A 19,226-nucleotide genomic window follows, 5' to 3' on the forward strand; every position below is an offset into this window, starting at 1 on the left:
CAACCACAATCCGAACCTTCTCCCCTTTCCCATCCCTGATTTATAACACTTCTCGGATTAAGACAGTCAAGGGGCTCTATGTGTCTGTTCATGCACATCGTGTCTACGCACACTCCAAAGCCTTCTCCCGCATGCGCATTCCCGACACTTCCGATGCTAAGACGTATTGTGCGTTTCCTCCAGCTTGCACATTGCTTAAAACTGTCGTAGGTTTCGGCAGATTGTGGTAATCGGAAAGCTGCCCACGAACCATGACATCTTCCAAGGCCTGTCTTGCTTGTTTGAGCACATTCAGCTAAGTAAAGACAAACCACTGCAGTGCAGTTTCGACCGGTTGGTAGCATACCTGTCGCATTGCATGGGGAACCACGGTGGCTATCCTCTAACCGATATGATCGCAACGGCTGGGGCTCTCGCTGAACCATGATCTCATGAAATGGAACAAATCATCTAAAAAGAGAAGAGGAAGAATGTATGACTAAAGAAGGCCTACCTATATAACTATCTAAAACTGGAAAGGGGAAATCAAATCTTGTCTTTTGAAGCATTATTCGTCTCCCTCGTAGAGCATCGCTTCCCAAAAAGTCCTCAGACGACGACGATAAGATCCACAAAACGCCATTTGGTCAGTCATGCTGTGTTGAATGAGTAGGAGCAAGAAAGACAGAAAGAAGGATCAAAAAAGAAAAAGAGAGAGAAAAGAGGCTGCCGGCTAGCCCGTGCAGATGCTACGCTACGCTAAAGTACGCTCAAAATCATCAAATAAGCCAAATACCACTTTTCGGTGTGCGTTTCGTATCATGCCGCCGTCATCCATGCGTTGCTATAGGTATAAATACGGAAGTTTCGTTGTTCATTTACAGCCTGTAGTTTTGTCTGAGCTCGTACTGCTGGTCTTGGGGCAGGTGGCTGATGAAGCCATCAAAGTCGGGAATCATGTTCTTGTATGCCTGGAGAGCCTGGACCAGTTGTTAGCGTCAAAGTCTTGCAGTCGCGGTCCATACTTTACGTACCTTGTGGAATCCTTCAAATGGTCTCTCATTTTGTGATACTGGCACCTTGCGCGAGTCGGCCGGTACACTTGCGATTGCTGCGAAGAAAGCAAGCAAACATTGCTCGAGTGCCTGCGGGTTGTCCAGTACTATCTGAACGAAACCTCTGAATGCATCCAACTTCTCGTCGGTCCAATCGACAGTTTGCATAACAGTCAGGAAGGCAGGAGCGAATTGGGCAAGATGGGGCGCGATTTTCTGGTCGTTACCCAGACCCATGCGGCCCAGTGCGATTGCCGCGTTCTGGTTCAAAGATTCAGGAACCTGCTGGCTGAAGAGGATCATACCAAGTTTCTGCAACAAATCTTCGACATAGGGGTCCATGCCGGCTTGGTGACGCATTGCGATCTCTCCGACAGACCAGCAGGCGTTGTTGATCACTCTGAATGCAGTCTCCTTGAGCATCGGGTCGGTATCACGGATAGCCTCGGCCAGATCGAGCTGCATGCTAAGAATACGCATGATAGAATCCAAGTAAGGCTGCATCTGAGCAAAGACGTAGATGGCGCAATCACCGAGCAAAGCATATGCGGATTGCTTGACATCGTTGTTACTGTCCCTCATGCAATATGCGAGCAGTTCGAAGAAGTTGGGGTTGGCAGTTGCGATGAGCTCACTGGCTCTAGCCTCGTCAAGTGCCTGGATGATGGCACTGAGAAGATCCAAGCTGGTGACTAGGAAATCCTTGTCAGGTGTGTCCATGTACGCTTGAGAAGCTGCGAGGTTGCCTTCCTCCAGGTTGTCCTGGATGATCTTGATGCAACGCGAAAAGAAGGGTTTGGCGTAAGGAGCGAAGGCCTCACCGAGGGCAGTGGCAATGTATGCTAGGCACTCTAACAGAGGGAACATCTCCCGTGACTTGTCAGAAACTGCGGTCCATCGTTGGATGAGTGCAGGCATAAGTAGATCAACAATGGCTGGCTGAGCCATGTCAGGACCCACATGCTCTGCCAGAGTCTGAACACAGTCATACAGAATGTACATGTTCTTGTCTTTGTACTTGCCGAAGCACCTCACGAATTGCTGCGCGATGATAACACAGTAGGGGGTAATCTCGGTGGTCGCCTGGTCTTCCAGGTTGGCGAACGCAGAAGCTGCAGCTTCCTGTACCCGCTTGTTGTTGTCCAACATACGGAACAAGATGCCCTCCATCATGGGCTCGAAGAACTGGCGCTTGCCGGCTTCGTCCAGGTGAGACGCCCAGGACGAGTAACGGCCGAGTGCCCAACAGGTGATTTGTCTCACGACGGGTTGCGAGTCTGTGAGAAGAGAGATCAAGAAAGGAACCAGGTCAGGAAGACTTGGCTGAACGGTCTCCATGCAGCCAACGGAGATAGCACCCAGGGCAAGCACAGCAGCTTCTCTGTTGGGCCATTCTGCGTGATTGAGGTTGTTCTTCAGATATGGCAAGGTGAACTCAAAGACGCGCTCGTGGAAACGCGTGGCAAATGTATCCAGGGCGGCAGCAGAGCATTTTCTCAGGTTCCACATCTCTTCTGGATCCTCTCCGTAGTCCTCGTCTTCCAGCTCACCGTCGCTGAGTTCGTCGTCGTCGTAAGCGTAACCGTTGCCGTTTGCGAAATCTTCGGGCTTCACAGCAATTCCCTTCTCCTTTGCGCTGGCGAACTGGGGCTTGATGTCCTCTTCCTTGTCTTCCTTTTCGGCGTCTTCTTCTGCTTCTGCTTCCAGCTTTGCTTGATCATCTTGGCTGTAGATCATGCTCTCCAGAAGAACGGGTACAATCTGCTCGAGATGTCTGTTGAATTCGTCTTGTAGCTCCTCAATCTCACAGTTTTCGAAGAAGAACTCGGCAGCATCCAGGGCCAGATCAGACTCGGGATCGCTCTTTTGCTGAACCAGGACGTAGTCGATGATGCCATTGAGATGCGGCATAACCAGTGCGGGGGTGCTGCTGGCCAGTTTGGTGAAGGAGCGACAGATGAATCTTCGGACTTCCTCATCCTGATCATTCTGAGCCAGTGTGAAGAGTTGGACGAGGAACTTTTCGACATTATCCTGCATAGCTTGAGGCATTGGGTCGTCGACGAAGAAGTTCAGCGTGCCCAGCGCTTTTGAGCGAACTTGCGATGTGGGGCTGGTGGTGAACTCGATGAGCTTGGGGATCAAGAAATCCAGAGGGCGTTGTCCGTCGTATACTCGGTTGAGAGCCTTCTTGTGGTCCTCGCAGATTTTGAGCAGAGCGCCCATGGCACCGTCTTGAATGTGCGATGCGATGTCGCCATTGCGATTCTCGATCAAGGAGATCAATTCAGAAAGGACCTGGGGCCATCCCAGGATGCCGCCCTGGCGTACCATTTCAGTAACGACGTTACCGGCGTAGCTTCTGATGCGCTTGTCCTGATCCTGCAGGCCTTGGAGGATGGTTGAACGAAGATAGTCCTTGTTCAGCTCGGCCATGGTCTTGTAGGATGTCTTTACGTTGTTCTTGAGCATGACTGCAGCGGCACTCCTGGCGACAAAGTAGTCATCGTTGGACATAGCGGTGGGGGCTTCGGGACTGATGCACAGGTAGGCGAGGTAGTTGTTGATGTCGGGATTGGCGCCGGCATTTTTGAGGGCCTGAAGGGTTATGGTCAGCTCTGGTAGATGGCGCGGCGAGCGGGTAGCAGCCCACCAGCTCAGCATTCTTTTGCGCAGTCTTGTCGCGAGGGTTCAGCGACTCCTTGAGGAACTGCGCCAGCTGGCCCAGAGGCTCAGGCTGCGGACTCCAGGACATGATGTCGGGATGTGGACGTTGATGACACTACCAGAATAGGAAGTCGGAGAAGGGAGCGCTTCAGAGGCACCAGGTCAGCACGCACAACGAACAAGATTCATGTAGAAGCCTCGAGCATACCTGAGGAGTAAGAGGAGGAGAAGGAGGAGGAAAAAAAGTCGGTCGTGTAACTGACAAAGTTCCCGTGTGGAGAGGATGTGGAAGCAAGCAGCCAGGGGATGCGCACAGCAGCTTCGGCACAATGCTTGACGACCTGCTATTCAAGCGGCTTGCGACAATGGCAATCTCTGCTTGATATCTCGGTCTATTGTCGTGTTTGCAAAAAGTTCTGCTTTGCCTGGCGGATGTGACAGCAGCAGTCCTTGGCCGTATCAAAATCGTCACGGTCAGTGCTCGCTCGCCCCGCCATTTCAGAATCTACGACGTGCCTGCACTCAAGAGACAAGCACAATTCAGTGCAGAATCATAGGTACCTAACCATCATGTGTGTTCAAGTGTAGCACGTAGCAGCGGTCAATTTCACATGGGTACAATTGTTCAACCCCGGCAAACGTCTTTGCCTTTCGACGTGTGCACCATCACTCACTTGTGCTCGTGCTGGTTCAATGGACAGCAGTGAAACAGCCTGCATGACTACCTTCTAAGCTGAAGTGCACCTCCAGATAAATTCTCTTGGTGAATGGTGCCTCGTCTGAGAAATGTTGCACATTCTTATGACTGATTGTACTATTCTATGGTACACGAGAGAGATTTACCTATCCTGCCACGCTTTTCCGGCGTTCTACGGTAAAGAGTACTTCCGCGTCGGTCGAAATGGTGACCTGGTCCTCGACAATGTGGTTGCTGGTGCTAACCTGTCCACCCATCTGCGTGTGCCAGTCCTGGACATCCCACTCCAGTCCATTCGTTGATATATGCGCGGGTCCGAATATAGGCAAGACACCGATGTTTGGTGTGATAACCTTCTCGGCCAGTGGGGTATGGATGGTCGTCGTTCCAGGTGCGAGAGTGAAGGAGATGCTCGATTCGGAAAACAACCAAAACCGAATATTTGGATGCTGTTCCGAATGTTGCTCCCGATGCATCTCTGATAACAGGCCAATGCCCTGGTCAAGACGTCCTGCAATGGTGCCCAGGACAAGAAAGTTTCTCTGCCAGGGTTGCTCTCTCAGCACTTGTTTTATGGCCTTGCCAAAATCTGTGCTGTACTGGTCCGGATCTTCTGTGACGTCTACGTTGCATCCCTTGTAGTAGTCTTTGACATCTCTCCGGAGAGAATCGAGATCACCATGGATAATATTGGGTAGCTGGGCACATTCATCACGGATCAGATGGCACTGGAAGAAGATGCGAGTCGGCTTACGTATTGATCGAGCTGGGACGGATCGTTGTGGTTGAAAAGGTCGTAAAGTTGATTGGCACCACCATCCGCGCAAAGTCGATAGCTGGTATGACTCCACAAACGACTTAGTATCCTTGTGTCTGCTATGGGCTGGTTCAATATAATCAGAGCAGGCTTGGATTGTCCTTCGCCAAGATGCGTCAACTCGTTGCCAGATTTGATGAAGTCAGCAGGGTACACGTCGGCATGCTTGTTAGCCATGTTGCTGTCCGAGAAGGATTATCCAAAGGTCGCACGACTTACGTACGACTGTGCGATGACAAGCAGACGATAAGTTGCTCTCGCGTGTGGCTAGAGCACTATGCACCAGCCACAATGTGGCGCACGACCCGGACTTTTGGTTGGTAATGCTTCCATCATCTTCGTTGCGATAGCCATCACGCTCCGCTGCTTCCCTTCCCTTTGTCTACGGCCTTTCCTGGATTCAATACACTCGCAATGTTTCGCCCGATAGTCAGACGCGCCGCCGTGCAGGCCTCGCGCAGCAGCGCTCCATCGCGGAGATTTCTCAGCACCGCACCTCCACACGCAAAGTCACGAAGCTGGAAGAACTCGGCTGTGAGATGGACATTGGCTGGTGCTTTGGTCTACTACTACAACACGAGCAATGTCTTCGCCGAGGAGCAATCTTGTAAGCACATCTTGTGCGGAATGGCGCCATTACTGGAACTAACACCGTCCAGATGTCAGACATGCGCCACCGGAGACACAGATTGAGTCCGAGACTCTTCCCACCCTCGATGCAGTGACGGCGAAACGTCACGCTCTTCAGGCCCAAGTCAAGGCCGACGCAGAGAACGACGCACGAAAGGTTGCTGCCACCGCAACCGACGCCGTACACAAGGTCCGCGAGGCTACCACGAACGCTCCCGTACCAGAGCCTGAAGACGGTGCTCCCGCCGGATCGCCGCAGGATCTGGAAGAGGAGGCCGGTCAACAGGGTGCTTTCAACGAGGAAACGGGCGAGATCAATTGGGACTGTCCATGCCTCGGCGGTATGGCTCACGGACCTTGTGGCGAGCAGTTCAGAGAGGCTTTCAGCTGCTTTGTCTTCTCCAAGGAGGAGCCCAAGGGTATGGACTGCATCGAAAAGTTCAAGTAGGTCGACAATTGGGAGGAGTGTATGAAGTGGGGCTAACATGATTGCGTAGGGACATGCAGAACTGCTTCCGCGAGCACCCCGACGTCTACGGTGCAGAGCTCGAGGATGATGTCGAGGCTGAGGCAAGAGAGCAAGACGGTGGTAGCCGAGCTGGTCAGCCTGAGCAGTCTCAACAACCCAAGCAGCCCAAGGCCAACCCTGAAGCTGAGAAGGTTGCCGACAGCGGACCCGATAGTCAGAAGGCTATCCAAGGAAAGAGAGAGCGTTCCAACGCTGCAACCGAGCAAGTCAACCGCGACCATGGTATCATGAGCGAGTCTGACAGCCTCGTGCCCAAGGCCGCACACGATGCAACCGGACAGCAAAGCAAGGGCGACAAATAGGCCGGTTCGGCACGCATATACTGTACATTACGCATCTGGCCCTGTAACCCTACGAACCAAGGCACACTTAGAAGCCTGAAAAAGCGAATTTATCACCACTTTTAGAATGTAATAGACGGCTATGAATATTCTGCTAATATCCAACGTTGTATTGATTGAGTCAAAGTCCAAGCAGCAAACGCATGGGCGACGACGAGCATTGACGTAACGTGCCAAGCAAGCTCAAGCCTCTGCAGTAACAAGTCCATCACCAGTGTCGTGGGAGTTTAGGTAGGATTAGCAAAACCAATCACGATGAGTCTCGAGTTCCTCCAGCGACCGAACAGTGACGACGGTGCAGCTCCTGTTCCTGTTGCAGAACCCCAAGTCAACACCACAACCGCTCCCATCCCCGTCGCTGCATCCGCTCCCGCTGCTTCTGTCCAAGAACCAGTAACCACCCAAGAACCCAGCCCTTCTCAAGAACCCGACGTCGCTACCGAAGAGCCCGCACCCGCACCTCCCGCTACCATGTCTTACGCATCTGTCGCCGCCAGTGGGCCCCAGCAGTCCGAGGAAGAGGTATGTTGTCACGTTCTGATATGCTTATCTTGATCGCCGACTAATTACCTCACAGAAGTACATCTTGGTCAATCACGCGCCAATAGCCAGTCAACACTAACAAACACTCAGGCGCGCACACGCCGTTCCCGAGATCGAGCACACCGACGACGAGGTCCATGAGCTCATCGACGTTGACAGCCCTCACATTTCATCCGTCCCCTCCGACTTCCAGTCGCAAGAAGTCCAGACCGAGACCCAGGCCGAGCGCGAACGTCTTGAGTCCGAGGCCCGCGAGAAGGCGCAACAGGCCAAACAGCAGGCTGAGGAGGCCAAGGAGAAGGCCGAGGAGCTCAAGGAGAAGGCCAAGCAGAAGGCACAAAAGGCCACAGAGAAGGCTAAGGCCAACAGCGACAACCCTGTCGTCCTTGGTAACACCGTCGCTGTTGTCGCTCTTGGTGGTCTTCTCGGGTTCGGCGCCTACAGAAAGTACACCGCCGGCGAGCTCACCTGGAAGGTTGCAGGAGCCTGGGCCGGTGTTGTCGGTGTCTTTGCCCTCGGCGACTACTACGCCAGCAAGTGAGTGCAGACTCCCAACTCCTCATCTGCGTTTACGACAGCACGAGAACAGACGCTCCTAGAGCGTTCTAAGTGCAGACATTCGATCGCATAGGGAACAACGCCGACTTGTGACACAAATGCTGACTTGTGCTCTTTAGATTCCTTTTCAAGAAGTACCCTCCCAAGAACTAAAAAGGCTGCCACGACGTCCCATTCTTGTACTACAAGCGTCTCCTCTCGGTTCAATTTAATCCGTCTTTCTGCTTTGGATACTCTGCTGCGTTATGCTGGTCAAATGAATGCTCAGGCGCTGGAGGCTTGGATGTGTGTATCATAAACGAACTTTCATTCTATACTCGAATTCTTTCCTTCTTGCTCAGCAGTACGTCCAATGTGAAGCTATTCGCTCGCCTTCTCGGCAGACGATGGTGGGGTTTGGTGTTCCGTTTCCCTACGTACTGTTTGTATCGTCCTGAGATTTCAAAGAAATCGGAAGTCCTGCATAGGATTGAGGATATGAAGCATGCTAGGTATGTCTATTGACCACGTGCACAGACACGAGGATAGAACGCGTGGCTTAGACTGAGAGAAATCGGGATGATATCCCGGACCGAGGCGAACAGACTTGACTGTTGTGTCGTCGAACTTACCCGGGTTGTCTTGACTGAGGCTTGCGGTCAGCTGTCTGCTGTCAATGCAGAATGTCACAAGCATCCTTGGATGGTCAATCGTGACAAAGGAACAAAGAAGTCGTCGGCTCTCCACAAAAAACAAGGTCTCGGCTTCGGGAACCCCGGGATTCCATCAAGGCCGGCCGTCTTTCACATGTCAACAAGATTAAACCTCCATGTCAAATAACGAATTCCTAACAGCACTAGGCGCGAGCATGACGGCCCTGTCACATGCCATCTCGAGCCGATCTACATTGTGCTCGGTTGCGTCTAAACTGCTCCTCGTTGCGGTCGTTGTCACGAAGACTTGATTTTGACCTTGTGGTTCTCCCTTTGTCCAAGCCAGCGGCTGTCTGTCCTTCTTGTCCTACTGATGTTAGGTTCTCCTTGACACTGGACTCTCCTTTGGTGGCTTACCTCTGTTCTCTTTCTTCTTTGCATGTCCGTTGAACTCTTTGCATCATGATAGGTAAGTCATGCCTTGTTCGGATGCTGTCCACTGTAGCTGAGTAGTCCTTGTACAGACCATGTCTTGGGCAGGCCATCGGTCAGATTTCGCAAATACCAAGTCTTTGCTGTCGTTTCATTCTGGTCCTACTATCTCTACAAGTATGTCACTGGTCTGCTGCCCAAAGGTCTATCGCTGACAGTCAACAAAACAGAGGCAACCCGCATGGCCCGCCGTACCTTCGTCGAATATCCAAACTCCTATCCTCGCGCTTGACGGCCTGGCACACTGTTGTTCTGACCCTGATATATCTTTACATCACACGAAACTTCAGTAAGCTCGTAGGCCTCGAGTGCCCAGAACCACTTGCCAACCTCTACACAAGATCGTACTTCCGAGCAACATGGGTTACAACAGCGCTGGACGCAGGCTTCTGGACCGCCATGAATCTACGTCCTGTATGGCTTAAAGACCTAGCGAGTCTTGTCTTCTCAGTCTATTACCTTATCTGTGCCGAACAAGCAGACGAGAAGGTGCGGAAGATAAGAGCTGGCTTGACATTAGAGCACCTGAGGGTCAGCTGGAACAAACCCAACACACCATACATCAACTTCTTTGGCAAGCTGATGCGTCCGAAGTTGATGCGTTACCCACCACGTGCCATCCGCATACCCAGACCCAGACAAAGCAGCTACGACGAACCTATCCAAGCTTGGTTATACTTCGACGGCCCCATCAGCGATCTGAAGAATCATGACAAGATTGTGCTCGATATTCCCGGCGGTGGATTCGTTGCAATGGATCCTAGAGCGCATGACGACAAGTTGCTGGCCTGGGGAGCAAGAACAGGCTTGCCCGTCCTGGCGTTGGACTACAAGAAAGCTCCCGAACACCCCTACCCATATGCTCTGAATGAGTGCTACGACACCTACCACACTCTGGTTGCAACCAAAGGACAATGTATCGGTCTCTCTGGGGAGACTATGCCAAAGATTGTCGTCAGTGGAGACAGTGCTGGTGGAAACCTGGCTGTCGGTCTGATCCTCATGATCCTACAATCCGGAAGCACAGCTGCTCGACGTTGGCAAGGCGAAACATCACTCCCTGTACCTGAGGGTGCAGTCCTAATCTACCCAGCTCTCGACATGAACATTGGCAATTGGATGACAGACGAACAAATGTCTCTGATCAAGGATCGCAAAATGCGAAAGACCAACAGAGGCGTTCTGAGCAGAAAGAGTGATGATTACAGAAAACTAACTCCCAACACCCCACATGGATCCGAGGATGAAGAGGATGACACCAGTCCTCCAAAGACGCAACGTACGAATACCGCAGTGCAGCAGTTGACTGACAAACCTATTGTCGCTTCGCCCGCAGAGCCTCACACCAGCGCTGCTCATACCATCGACGCCACATCTACTACACCTGTTCCTCAGATGCTACGTACCCGTCTTGCCATGTCTTCTATGATCTCCTACTTCAACGACCGTGTCTTGACACCTGAAATGATGCGAGCTATGATCATCTTGTACATTGGGCCCCACTCACGCCCAGACTTCTCAACGGACTATCTTCTTTCACCACTACTCGCACCCGAAGCACTTCTCACCCGTTTCCCAAAGACCTACATGATGACCGGCGAACGTGATCCTCTGGTCGACGACACCGTCATCTTCGCAGGCCGGCTGAAGCAAGCCAAACTGGCTCATTGGAACAGCCGCAAGGAATTAGGGTTGGTGCGCGAGCGTGACGTGTTCGTTGACACAGATCACGTCAACGTAGTCCTCATCCCCGGCATTTCTCACGGCTTCCTGCAGTTCGCGGGTATATTCCCAGCAGGCTGGAAATACATTTCACGGTGCTCACGCTGGATGGCTGATTTGTTCCGTGAAGCCGACATGCGCGCCGAGCTGGAGGAGGAATGCGAAGAAACAGACCACTTTGGCAATGAAGCTGGCTTGGGTATGAAGAAAAGCAATGGCATCAGACACCATCGCCGTATGCCTACTGAGTCTTCCGGTGATGAAGACAGGCCACTCGAGATGAGTACACTGAATGGCGGCGCCCGGACGAGCCCGAAGAAGAAAGGAAGTCCGAGGGGTGGTGGCAGAGCTGTCCGAGGAGCCAGAAATGAGCGACCGAGGAACGAGAGGATGAAAAGTCTGGTCAGTTTGGCTAGTGAGGATGATCTTCTGGGCAGGAGAATGAAGGGCCTGACAGGCAATCTGATGGGTGATGGAGGCATGCCTCAAACTCCGTAGTCATCCATACTTCGCCCTATAACTTCATCGATCCAATGCTTGGATCTTGCTGAAGTTTAGAAATGATACAATTTGACAAAGACTCAAACGCGATCCTGTCACCGGCTCCCACGTAACGGGAAGCCTTCTGCCTCGCTACTAGCGCCCTTCCACCTCTCCATCTCCTTGTTTACGTCTGCGTATCTAGCTCAGACTCATGTCGATGTTTCGACTTGATAGAGGAAGAGGTGAGCCGCATGAGTGCCGCCCTGGTGAGGTACATCAGAACTTTACTGCGACTTAGCAGGCACTCGCCTCGGCTCGACCGGGGACAGCCCTACATGTGTACTTCACGCTCTAGACGCAGATGCTCGCTGACCACGAGCTGAGTGTGATACTATGAAAGTATGTATGAGGTGTGCGAAGGTTAGTCTTGTTGTCTCTGCTGTTACTACTCGATTCTCTGGATCCCGATAGCACTACTTCTCAGCCATGGACTCGAACGGTAAATCTCCTATCGAAGAACCATCTCAGTCGAAGGCGCATCTAGAGATCTCGAGCACCGAGCGACTGTGCTCGAGCAGGTCAACACAGAGGAACCCTTCAGTGGGACAGACGACTACTGGAAATGGGAAATTTTTAGGCGTGGTCGGATCCGCACTCGCCTTGGTGGGCATTATAGTCTTCGCCAACCATTTCGACAACGGTCCGACGCCTCGTGACGAGCAGAGGAGGCAGGTTGGAGAGCACGATATGACGGAGCAGGAGTTGGCGCAAAAGGCCAAAGCTTTGAAGTTGAGGTTGCAGCTTGATAATAATCAAGCAAGATTGGTCAAGTCAGAATAGACCAGTGTAGATAGTTGGAGATCCGAACAGATGCTGGATGGACCAGGGCTTAACAGACAAACAGATGGGAGTTGGACGTATTCCAGAATGTCCAGAGTTACAAACAGTCTACCCTGCAACCTCATCCATCCGACTTCATCAGCAGTTGCCTACCCAGATATCATGATGCATAAAATAGGTAATGTCCAGCATGCCAAGAGATGTCAGGGTTATCTCGATACCCTACGACATGTGACTTCTCCATTCTACTCCACCAATGGCAACCTTATTGTAAAGCTCCAAGCCACAACTGCAGCGATGTCCACATTGCTATCACTTCCGCCCGAGATATTCAACACGATCGTTGCAGAGGTGTCCGGGCGCGATGTAACGAGTATACGCCGTGTTTGCCGACGCACGAATGCACTATCAAGCCATCAATTCGGACTCAAATGTCTCGCAGATCTATCGTTCATCTGGTCTTCGTATAGTCTGCAAGGACTACTGAATCTCAGTAGGCATCCGTTGGGTCGATATGTCAAGCGTCTGACTCTTGCAACTCACTTTATCTATGCGGAACGACTCACCGAGGACCCCGTTGAGCAGCGGACAGCTAGATCGAAGAGTATATTCGAACAGTGGGAAGAGCGAAATCAACTACTGGTGCAAGCATTGAAGAATTTACACGCTTTGGGTGTACAGCCTATTCTGGGAGTTTACGACATCTCGGTCCCTTGGGTGTCTCTAGACGGCAGCAATAGCAATGACGATGACAAACATCCTAGGAAAGGGTATGGCTTCGAGAAACATTATGGCGCTGTTGGATCAGAAGCCTTGTATCCTTCTTTCGTTCACACAATCGAGTACGTTCTAAAAGCCGCACAACAAGCTAGTGCCCCCCTCAAAACCTTTTATGTGCATTGGACCGATCGCACACGGCATCAAAATGACGAGGTCCGTATCCTTCGAGACCGATATCTCTTTTCCCAAACCGGCGAAGACAACCCTGGCCTTAAGTTCATAGCCAGCATGACACCTTGTAGCACTGCCACTACTCACGGACCGGGCCTGACGAAAACAATCACCCTCGACACCCAACACCGAAAGCTCGAGCTCTACGCGGTACATGTGGCCGGTATCAGCTACCCACTACACTACCTTGACAGGGACTGGGGCTACCCTATCGCGACAGCGATACTTCCCCGCAACAATTTGGATGACTACTTTCACGAGATACGGCTATCGACGCTGGATGCGACCGTAAAGACGTTGACCAAGTTCCTGAAGAGTCAAGCGAGAAGCCTGCGCGTGCTTCATCTCGAAAAGATCGGTATGCCGCTCTACGATGAGCTTGGGGATCCTGAAAATGCGGGCCCTGATGAAACGGCTCTGAATTTTTTGTCGGTGCTCAGGAACGATCTGTCGCTAGAGTACCTCAGAATGACAAAGTTGAGCGAAGAGGTGGACAGAGCGAGGTTGATAGGTGGCCATGACGATACCTGGGTGGGGAGACACGAGATCCAGGATGGGTTGCAGATGTATATACAGAGAGAAGAGGACGACGAATACTCTGTTGACGAAGACGTGAGTGATGAGGACGAGGGCGAGTGGATATCGGTGCATCATTCAGAAGATGAAGATGGCGGCCAAGCTCATGATGGTGACCATGAAGCAACGACGCAACAGTCAGCCGCTGGAGAGGGCGAGGACCTTTGAAGCATAGAGACCCCTCGTGGGACCAGTCTTGCAGGAAAAGGGAAAGGTCAATGGTGAAAAGCAAACTCAATACAAATGGGTATCTCAAGCAACAACGAATGACAAAACGGACAACGACGACAACACCTCCAACCACACCTTCCTAATATTTCTACCTCCTCCGCTTGCTGGCTCTAGACTTTGCAGCAGGAGCAGCTTTCCTCTTGCCCTTCGCTTTCGAAGCTTTGGGTGCAGGAGTTCCACTAGCCATACTTTCCTGCTCGCTCTGCTCCTCCTCCTCACTGCCTTCCTCTTCCTCCTCTTCCGCCTCGTTGTCGTCATCAGGGTCAACGCTATCGGCCACACGACTCGACCTTCTAGGATTCGGAGGTGCTTGTTTTCCTTTTGCTTTTGCAGATGCCGCTGTTTTTGACTTTGCCGTCCGCGTGGTCGAAGGCGTCTGCCGTGCTTCGTCGACCGCAATCTCAAAACTGGGTGTAAAGCGTACGGGTGGACTGTCTGGTCTTGCAACCAACTCGTCATGTGATGGTGGTGAACTTTCCCGTTCTTCGTCGTCGTCAGAGTCTGGGAAACGTGCGCGCCAGACAAGACTACCAAAGTCTTCGTCCGGCAATCCAAATTCTGTGTCGTGTGTGTGTTCCGCTTCATCCTCATCGTCGCCCAACTCGTCTTTCTCATCGTCATCGTCGTCTTCGTCTTCAGAGGTGGACCAAGGCGCAGCATTGGAATCTTCGCGTTCGTCCAGCGCTTCCAGGTCGTAGAGATGGTGTAGTTTGGCCCAAATACCCGGGATCCTTGTATGCGGTGCTTTGGGGTGGATGTAGCCATTGCTCAGCAGATGTTGATATAGAGCAAGCAAGTGAAAGTGTTTGTGCATGCCAGTGGGTTTCCAGCGTATGAGGCCTTTGAACAGGCCAATCTCCTCGTCGTCGGTCCATGGATCTGCGACTAATGCGGCATTTGCGGCTTCCTCGTCGTCTTCCTCCTCTTCCTCAGGCTCTGCGGCTTGCTCGGAAGGTTTCGTCGAGGGTGTCTCTTCGGCGGGCTTCGGTCGTCGGCGCTGTTCTATCTCGACTGCGACGGTTTGGTTCCGAGACGGGGTCGGTGCCGGACTGGAGGTTTGTGATACACGTGCTTTTCTCTTTGGCGCCATGTTGGTCTTGTGGTCTGCGCCAAACAAGATTGAGGTGGATGGATAGAAACGGATAGGAATACGACTTGGTGATTCCCTCTACGAACGCTTGAACTGCGCGGCGGGCTGGCAACTTTTGGCGGGCCGTTCCTGGCCGGGCCCGGGGAGCTTAGGCCGCTTTGTCTGTCACAACCTGGTTTGACGCGCCTTGCTTTCTACCTCTTTGATTTCTCGGTCAACTTTCATAGCAGTCCACTACTCTTTTGTTGCTAATATATACGACGGTGTACAGAATAGAAGCGATGCGTTGATTGCCTTTACCCGGCCATATTGAACCATCCTTGAAGCAAACTACCACCTTCTCGCCTTGCAATGTGGTGTAAGTCTTATCATAGTCTCGATCATTTCAAGCTAGACTACGAAATACCAACTCCCCGATCAGTCTGAAGATCCATCCTCTTCCTCCCTCACCGAGGCTAGACGCCTCTACGCTCACAACGCACTCAGCATCACAGGCTCGCATCGATAAAATCAGGAAAGCGTGTTGAGTCAGTCTTTGAATCGATACAGCTGTGAGGCTATAGAAGCCAAGGATAGTCATCACTTTGCATACGAGTATCATCTTCGCTATTCGAATTTCAAGTTTAATAGCCACATATGCTCTCCCTTGCATCATTCCCCTTTTCAGGTCACCACCCACCTGGTTGTCTGCTAGTCCCAATAATCCAGTTTGTGGAAACCACTGATGCAAGGTGCTTAAGTGTATTCTGCACGGCAGGTGGTCCTAGTCTGGAAGGTAGTTCTGCTCGGTAAGTGTTAGGCTACATGTGGTGAACTTGACGGGACACATTGATAGTCGTTGGATCATATGTTGATGGTAAGATATCGTGAGTGTCATTATTTCTTGAATACCTTGCGGTCGCTATCTGGAAGAAGAAATTTGATGCTAGCATAAACGACACACTATTCGTGTATCTGCAGTACGCGACAAAGAGAGAAAACAGAGAAGCTATCAGAAAAGGAAGACTTCGACCAAGATATACGCCGGCCCCGTTCCTTGCGGAAGAAAATTGTAATCCCCATTCGCCAATTCCTATGTCCCAAGTGTTGTTGTAATACAGCCGTGAGGCATCGTGATGACGAATCCGATCTTTCAAAAAACACTCCGAGTGCAATTGCTTGCCGAAAAGATCTTCTTTTGTGAATCGATAAAACGAAAAACTCCTCGCTCGGCGCCAGATAAACCAGATGCTCAGTAAGATAAAAACCCAGACCATGGGCGAAATGTACGAAAGACTGTTGACAATAGAGAGATCCAGGCAGAAGCGTTTGTTGATACCTTTGCTGGTTTGGTTGAAGATGCTCCAGAGCTTAGTGATGTGTTTGCTGATATGTAGAAGCAGATAATAAGTGGATGCAAAAAGCGTCATACGCTACTGCAGTAGCACGTCGTCGGTCGATCGCGCAAAAGATCATTGTGACCCGAGTGGTCGGGAGGAAAGAAATTGCAGCCAAGCGAATTAGAGGCGATGGAGCTCATGGTGGGGAAGCATGCATGTCGGTGGATGCAGGCGATTGATCTGCATCCAGGGGAAAGTCGGCACGCCTTGTAGACAAGACTATTCCAATTCAAGTCAGTCCACTGAAAGATAGTGCGGTTCAAACATGGCCGAGATCGAGGCCATTGGTATGATGAAGGGAGTGCAACGTACCTGCTCGATGTATTTGACCGTATTTTTCTTCCGGCTCCTATGCTTTGCGGGTGCAGGGTTCGCATCTCTTGACCTTGCACTTGGTGCACTCATAGATGAACCAATGCGGGCCAGAGTGACAGAGGCTGCAGTTCCAGATGATGAGGGTTGTGTCTGATTTGATGACTCTGAAGCGGTGTTCGCAAGATCCGGAGATTGCCATTGTGCTGTATGTGTCTGGTTAGTCCAATTGATCAATGATGGGATAGCGGGGTAGCCTTACCTTGATGATAGTGAAAGACGGAAGACCTGGATATGTCGAAGTCGAAAAGTGTGAGATTGAACAAGCAGCTCTGGCCGGAGATGTTGAACGGAAGAAGCGAATGAAGTATGTCCGACAAGCAACGATGGTCGAGAGCAAGCACGAGTAATAGAAGAGGAAGGTGGGGAGGAAGGTGATGAGACGAGAGATGTCTTTTCAAGTGGTCGAAGCAAAAGATATATATAACAATCAAACCAAAACAATGCAGGCCAGATCTGCTACCAATGCAAGATACCCGGCAGCAGCAAGAGACAGAAGTAGAAGGGCAGAAGATCTTCGTTCTGACGAGGCGTTGGTGGATAAGCCAGAAAAAAAACGTTCGCGCCGCAAGCAAAGCTGAGACCTTCGTCCAGCCAGCATCCCACAGGAAATGATGGCGTCTGGAGTTGGGAATGAACGGCTAGCAGAGGAGGGGTGGATAAACCAAAGTGAAAGAGGCTCTTGCGCTATGCGCACTTGCTCGAACGGGTAGCCAGCCCACAACCGGAATGGGTTGAGGCGTGTGCAAATGTAGTGGAGAGAGCAGCAAGCCTATGTCGTACTGTTGCATGCGCCGCCATCCCGTTCCTTGGGCGTCGGGTCCTGTTGCTCTGCTCATGTCACGATCCATCTCGGACAGGGGTGCTGAGCTGAGATGGGAGTCTATTCGAAAGCCACGGCAAGGGGACCCGTGTAGTACCTGCCGCCATCATTCTTGGTCATCCTCCCTCGCTGCCGGCCGCCCATGGCGAATGCTACCGACTTCTCCAGACATTCAAACCAAGACAATCCATCCATGTCCACAGGAGCGGATGTGGTGATCAAACCCAGAACTAATTAACTGGAAGAATGTCGCATGGGTCGAGCATGCTCGAGCATGCAGAGAAGGGCCGGCAAATTCTACTGCAGAACGACGTCTTGTTCTGGCGCGTACCGCCTTTCGTGCTAATGCTAAGATACCTTGTCATCCTTCCCCACCGGCGGGGACTTGAATGGCGTAGCGGAATGGCCGTGCCGGACATGCATGAGATCTAGCAGGGAATGGTCGCAGCGTGCATCAGTCATCACACGTCTGCTTGGTCGGCCGGAGACTTTCTCCTTGCACAACGTCGTGGACTTTCCTCTTTCTGCATGGCACCTGGGATCCAAGGGAACACATAGATCTGCAAGCGGCGGGAAGATCTGTGAGACAAGATCTGTGGTATCAACTTCGCGGCAGAAATGCTTCGAAGAGTTTCTGAATTTCCCCTTTCGCAACTTCTGATACTCCCATACTTCAATTCTTCTTGGCCAGTACACTCATGTCTTTTGAGGCTGGCTGACACCATCATCTACATGAATTGGCCAAGTCTAACCATGGCCTGTAGCTGCATGTCTAGCACATCGGCAGAAAGCCTGGAAGAATGATGTCGTGCCGCTCGGAGATTCATGTGCGTGATCCGAAGAAGCGTCGTGCGTCAAGCCACGGCGCGCCAGTTCCCTCAAAGGCCCGGCAGGAAGACGCCAGCAGAGTGAGAGATGCCAGATGGTGGTGGAGATAGCGTTCCGGTCAAGGGTCTAAAGCCTACAAACATAGACCTGTCACTTTATTTCTTCCTGAATATACATTCCTGACAGACTCTCGATCGTGGGCTTTGAGCTTAGAAGATGATACATCCCCCTGCAAGCTCTAGCTTCGTTCGAGACATAGTATACAACATTGCTACTCTATGTCACTTTTTCGAGTCATCCATGTTCTTGCGCCAGGTGCGACCTGAACGGTATAGCATGCGACCTCTGTGTTGTGATATCTAGTTCCAGTCAACGAGCAGCCGTGATTGTAACACAAAGCAGCGGTATGCTATCACCCCTTTCCCACCAACCCGGTTGCAAGAGAGGTTTCTGTCATGCAGCCACACCTTATACAGATTCGTGCCACCGGAATATTTATCCTGCTGCTGCCCATCGACACCAAACCTGGTCGGTGGAATGCCAGGCATGCAGCCCGTCTCAATCTCGATTCGATCCGACGTGTCTGGTCTATGCCACAGTGTCGACTTCGTCGAGTATCTGCATACGCATACCTGTTCTCTCGCATCATGCTGCACTGCGTCGCACCGGATGAGCGAAGATGTGAATGCATGGAACCCCCTCGGGCTTGTGTGGATGCGGAACCAGATACCTAGATAGTTAGCCTGTCATTCCATAAACCAGTGGCTGCTCGTTGTCTGGTGTTGCAGCGGAACTTTCCTCCGTAGAACGATCAGAAAAGAGTTCTTACACGCCGTATGCACGCCAAAGAAGCGGTAGCATTCCACGAGATCCAAGTCCTCAGCGTAGTCTTGCGCAACATGAATGGACGCTTGCGCAACTCTTCATATTTGGGCGATTACTTTACCTATTCCAAACTCGGCCGAGTTTGAGTTGGAACTTCCATTTCTTC

General features: G+C 51.6%; 8 protein-coding genes across 8 annotated transcripts; 4 read left to right on the plus strand and 4 right to left on the minus strand.

Moving 5' to 3' along the window:
• Window positions 1-857: 857 nt before the first annotated feature.
• On the minus strand, window positions 858-3,789 carry M436DRAFT_51113 (ARM repeat-containing protein; the record flags this gene model as incomplete). The annotated part of the gene is made up of 3 exons (XM_013570008.1): window positions 858-959; window positions 1,014-3,632; window positions 3,688-3,789. The coding sequence occupies 3 exons, from the start codon at window positions 3,787-3,789 to the stop codon at window positions 858-860; spliced, it is 2,823 nt and encodes a 940-aa protein (XP_013425462.1).
• A 755-nt stretch (window positions 3,790-4,544) lies between these two features.
• M436DRAFT_51022 (thiamine pyrophosphokinase) lies at window positions 4,545-5,392 on the minus strand (the record flags this gene model as incomplete). Its single annotated transcript, XM_013569992.1, has 2 exons — window positions 4,545-5,096; window positions 5,153-5,392. 2 exons carry the CDS (start codon window positions 5,390-5,392, stop codon window positions 4,545-4,547), a joined length of 792 nt encoding a protein of 263 aa, XP_013425446.1.
• A 237-nt stretch (window positions 5,393-5,629) lies between these two features.
• M436DRAFT_51614 (intermembrane space import and assembly protein 40) lies at window positions 5,630-6,676 on the plus strand (the record flags this gene model as incomplete). The annotated part of the gene is made up of 3 exons (XM_013570089.1): window positions 5,630-5,822; window positions 5,875-6,289; window positions 6,343-6,676. 3 exons carry the CDS (start codon window positions 5,630-5,632, stop codon window positions 6,674-6,676), a joined length of 942 nt encoding a protein of 313 aa, XP_013425543.1.
• Window positions 6,677-6,970: 294 nt separating this feature from the next.
• M436DRAFT_65580 (uncharacterized protein) lies at window positions 6,971-7,969 on the plus strand (the record flags this gene model as incomplete). Its single annotated transcript, XM_013570145.1, has 4 exons — window positions 6,971-7,237; window positions 7,293-7,294; window positions 7,349-7,795; window positions 7,936-7,969. 4 exons carry the CDS (start codon window positions 6,971-6,973, stop codon window positions 7,967-7,969), a joined length of 750 nt encoding a protein of 249 aa, XP_013425599.1.
• Window positions 7,970-8,910: 941 nt separating this feature from the next.
• Window positions 8,911-11,160, plus strand: M436DRAFT_83734 (alpha/beta-hydrolase; the record flags this gene model as incomplete). The annotated part of the gene is made up of 3 exons (XM_013570248.1): window positions 8,911-8,917; window positions 8,973-9,057; window positions 9,111-11,160. The coding sequence occupies 3 exons, from the start codon at window positions 8,911-8,913 to the stop codon at window positions 11,158-11,160; spliced, it is 2,142 nt and encodes a 713-aa protein (XP_013425702.1).
• A 1,122-nt stretch (window positions 11,161-12,282) lies between these two features.
• Window positions 12,283-12,492, plus strand: M436DRAFT_51348 (uncharacterized protein; the record flags this gene model as incomplete). Its single annotated transcript, XM_013570046.1, has 1 exon — window positions 12,283-12,492. A coding segment is annotated over one exon (210 nt), but the record flags the coding sequence as incomplete, so codon positions are not given.
• A 1,339-nt stretch (window positions 12,493-13,831) lies between these two features.
• Window positions 13,832-14,833, minus strand: M436DRAFT_51713 (uncharacterized protein; the record flags this gene model as incomplete). The annotated part of the gene is made up of 2 exons (XM_013570102.1): window positions 13,832-14,033; window positions 14,346-14,833. The coding sequence occupies 2 exons, from the start codon at window positions 14,831-14,833 to the stop codon at window positions 13,832-13,834; spliced, it is 690 nt and encodes a 229-aa protein (XP_013425556.1).
• A 1,728-nt stretch (window positions 14,834-16,561) lies between these two features.
• On the minus strand, window positions 16,562-16,726 carry M436DRAFT_51709 (uncharacterized protein; the record flags this gene model as incomplete). Its single annotated transcript, XM_013570101.1, has 1 exon — window positions 16,562-16,726. One exon carries the CDS (start codon window positions 16,724-16,726, stop codon window positions 16,562-16,564), a length of 165 nt encoding a protein of 54 aa, XP_013425555.1.
• Window positions 16,727-19,226: the final 2,500 nt, after the last annotated feature.

The sequence above is a fragment of the Aureobasidium namibiae genome (assembly GCF_000721765.1).
Source record: "Aureobasidium namibiae CBS 147.97 unplaced genomic scaffold scaffold_13, whole genome shotgun sequence".
Taxonomy (NCBI): Eukaryota; Fungi; Ascomycota; class Dothideomycetes; order Dothideales; family Saccotheciaceae; genus Aureobasidium; species Aureobasidium namibiae.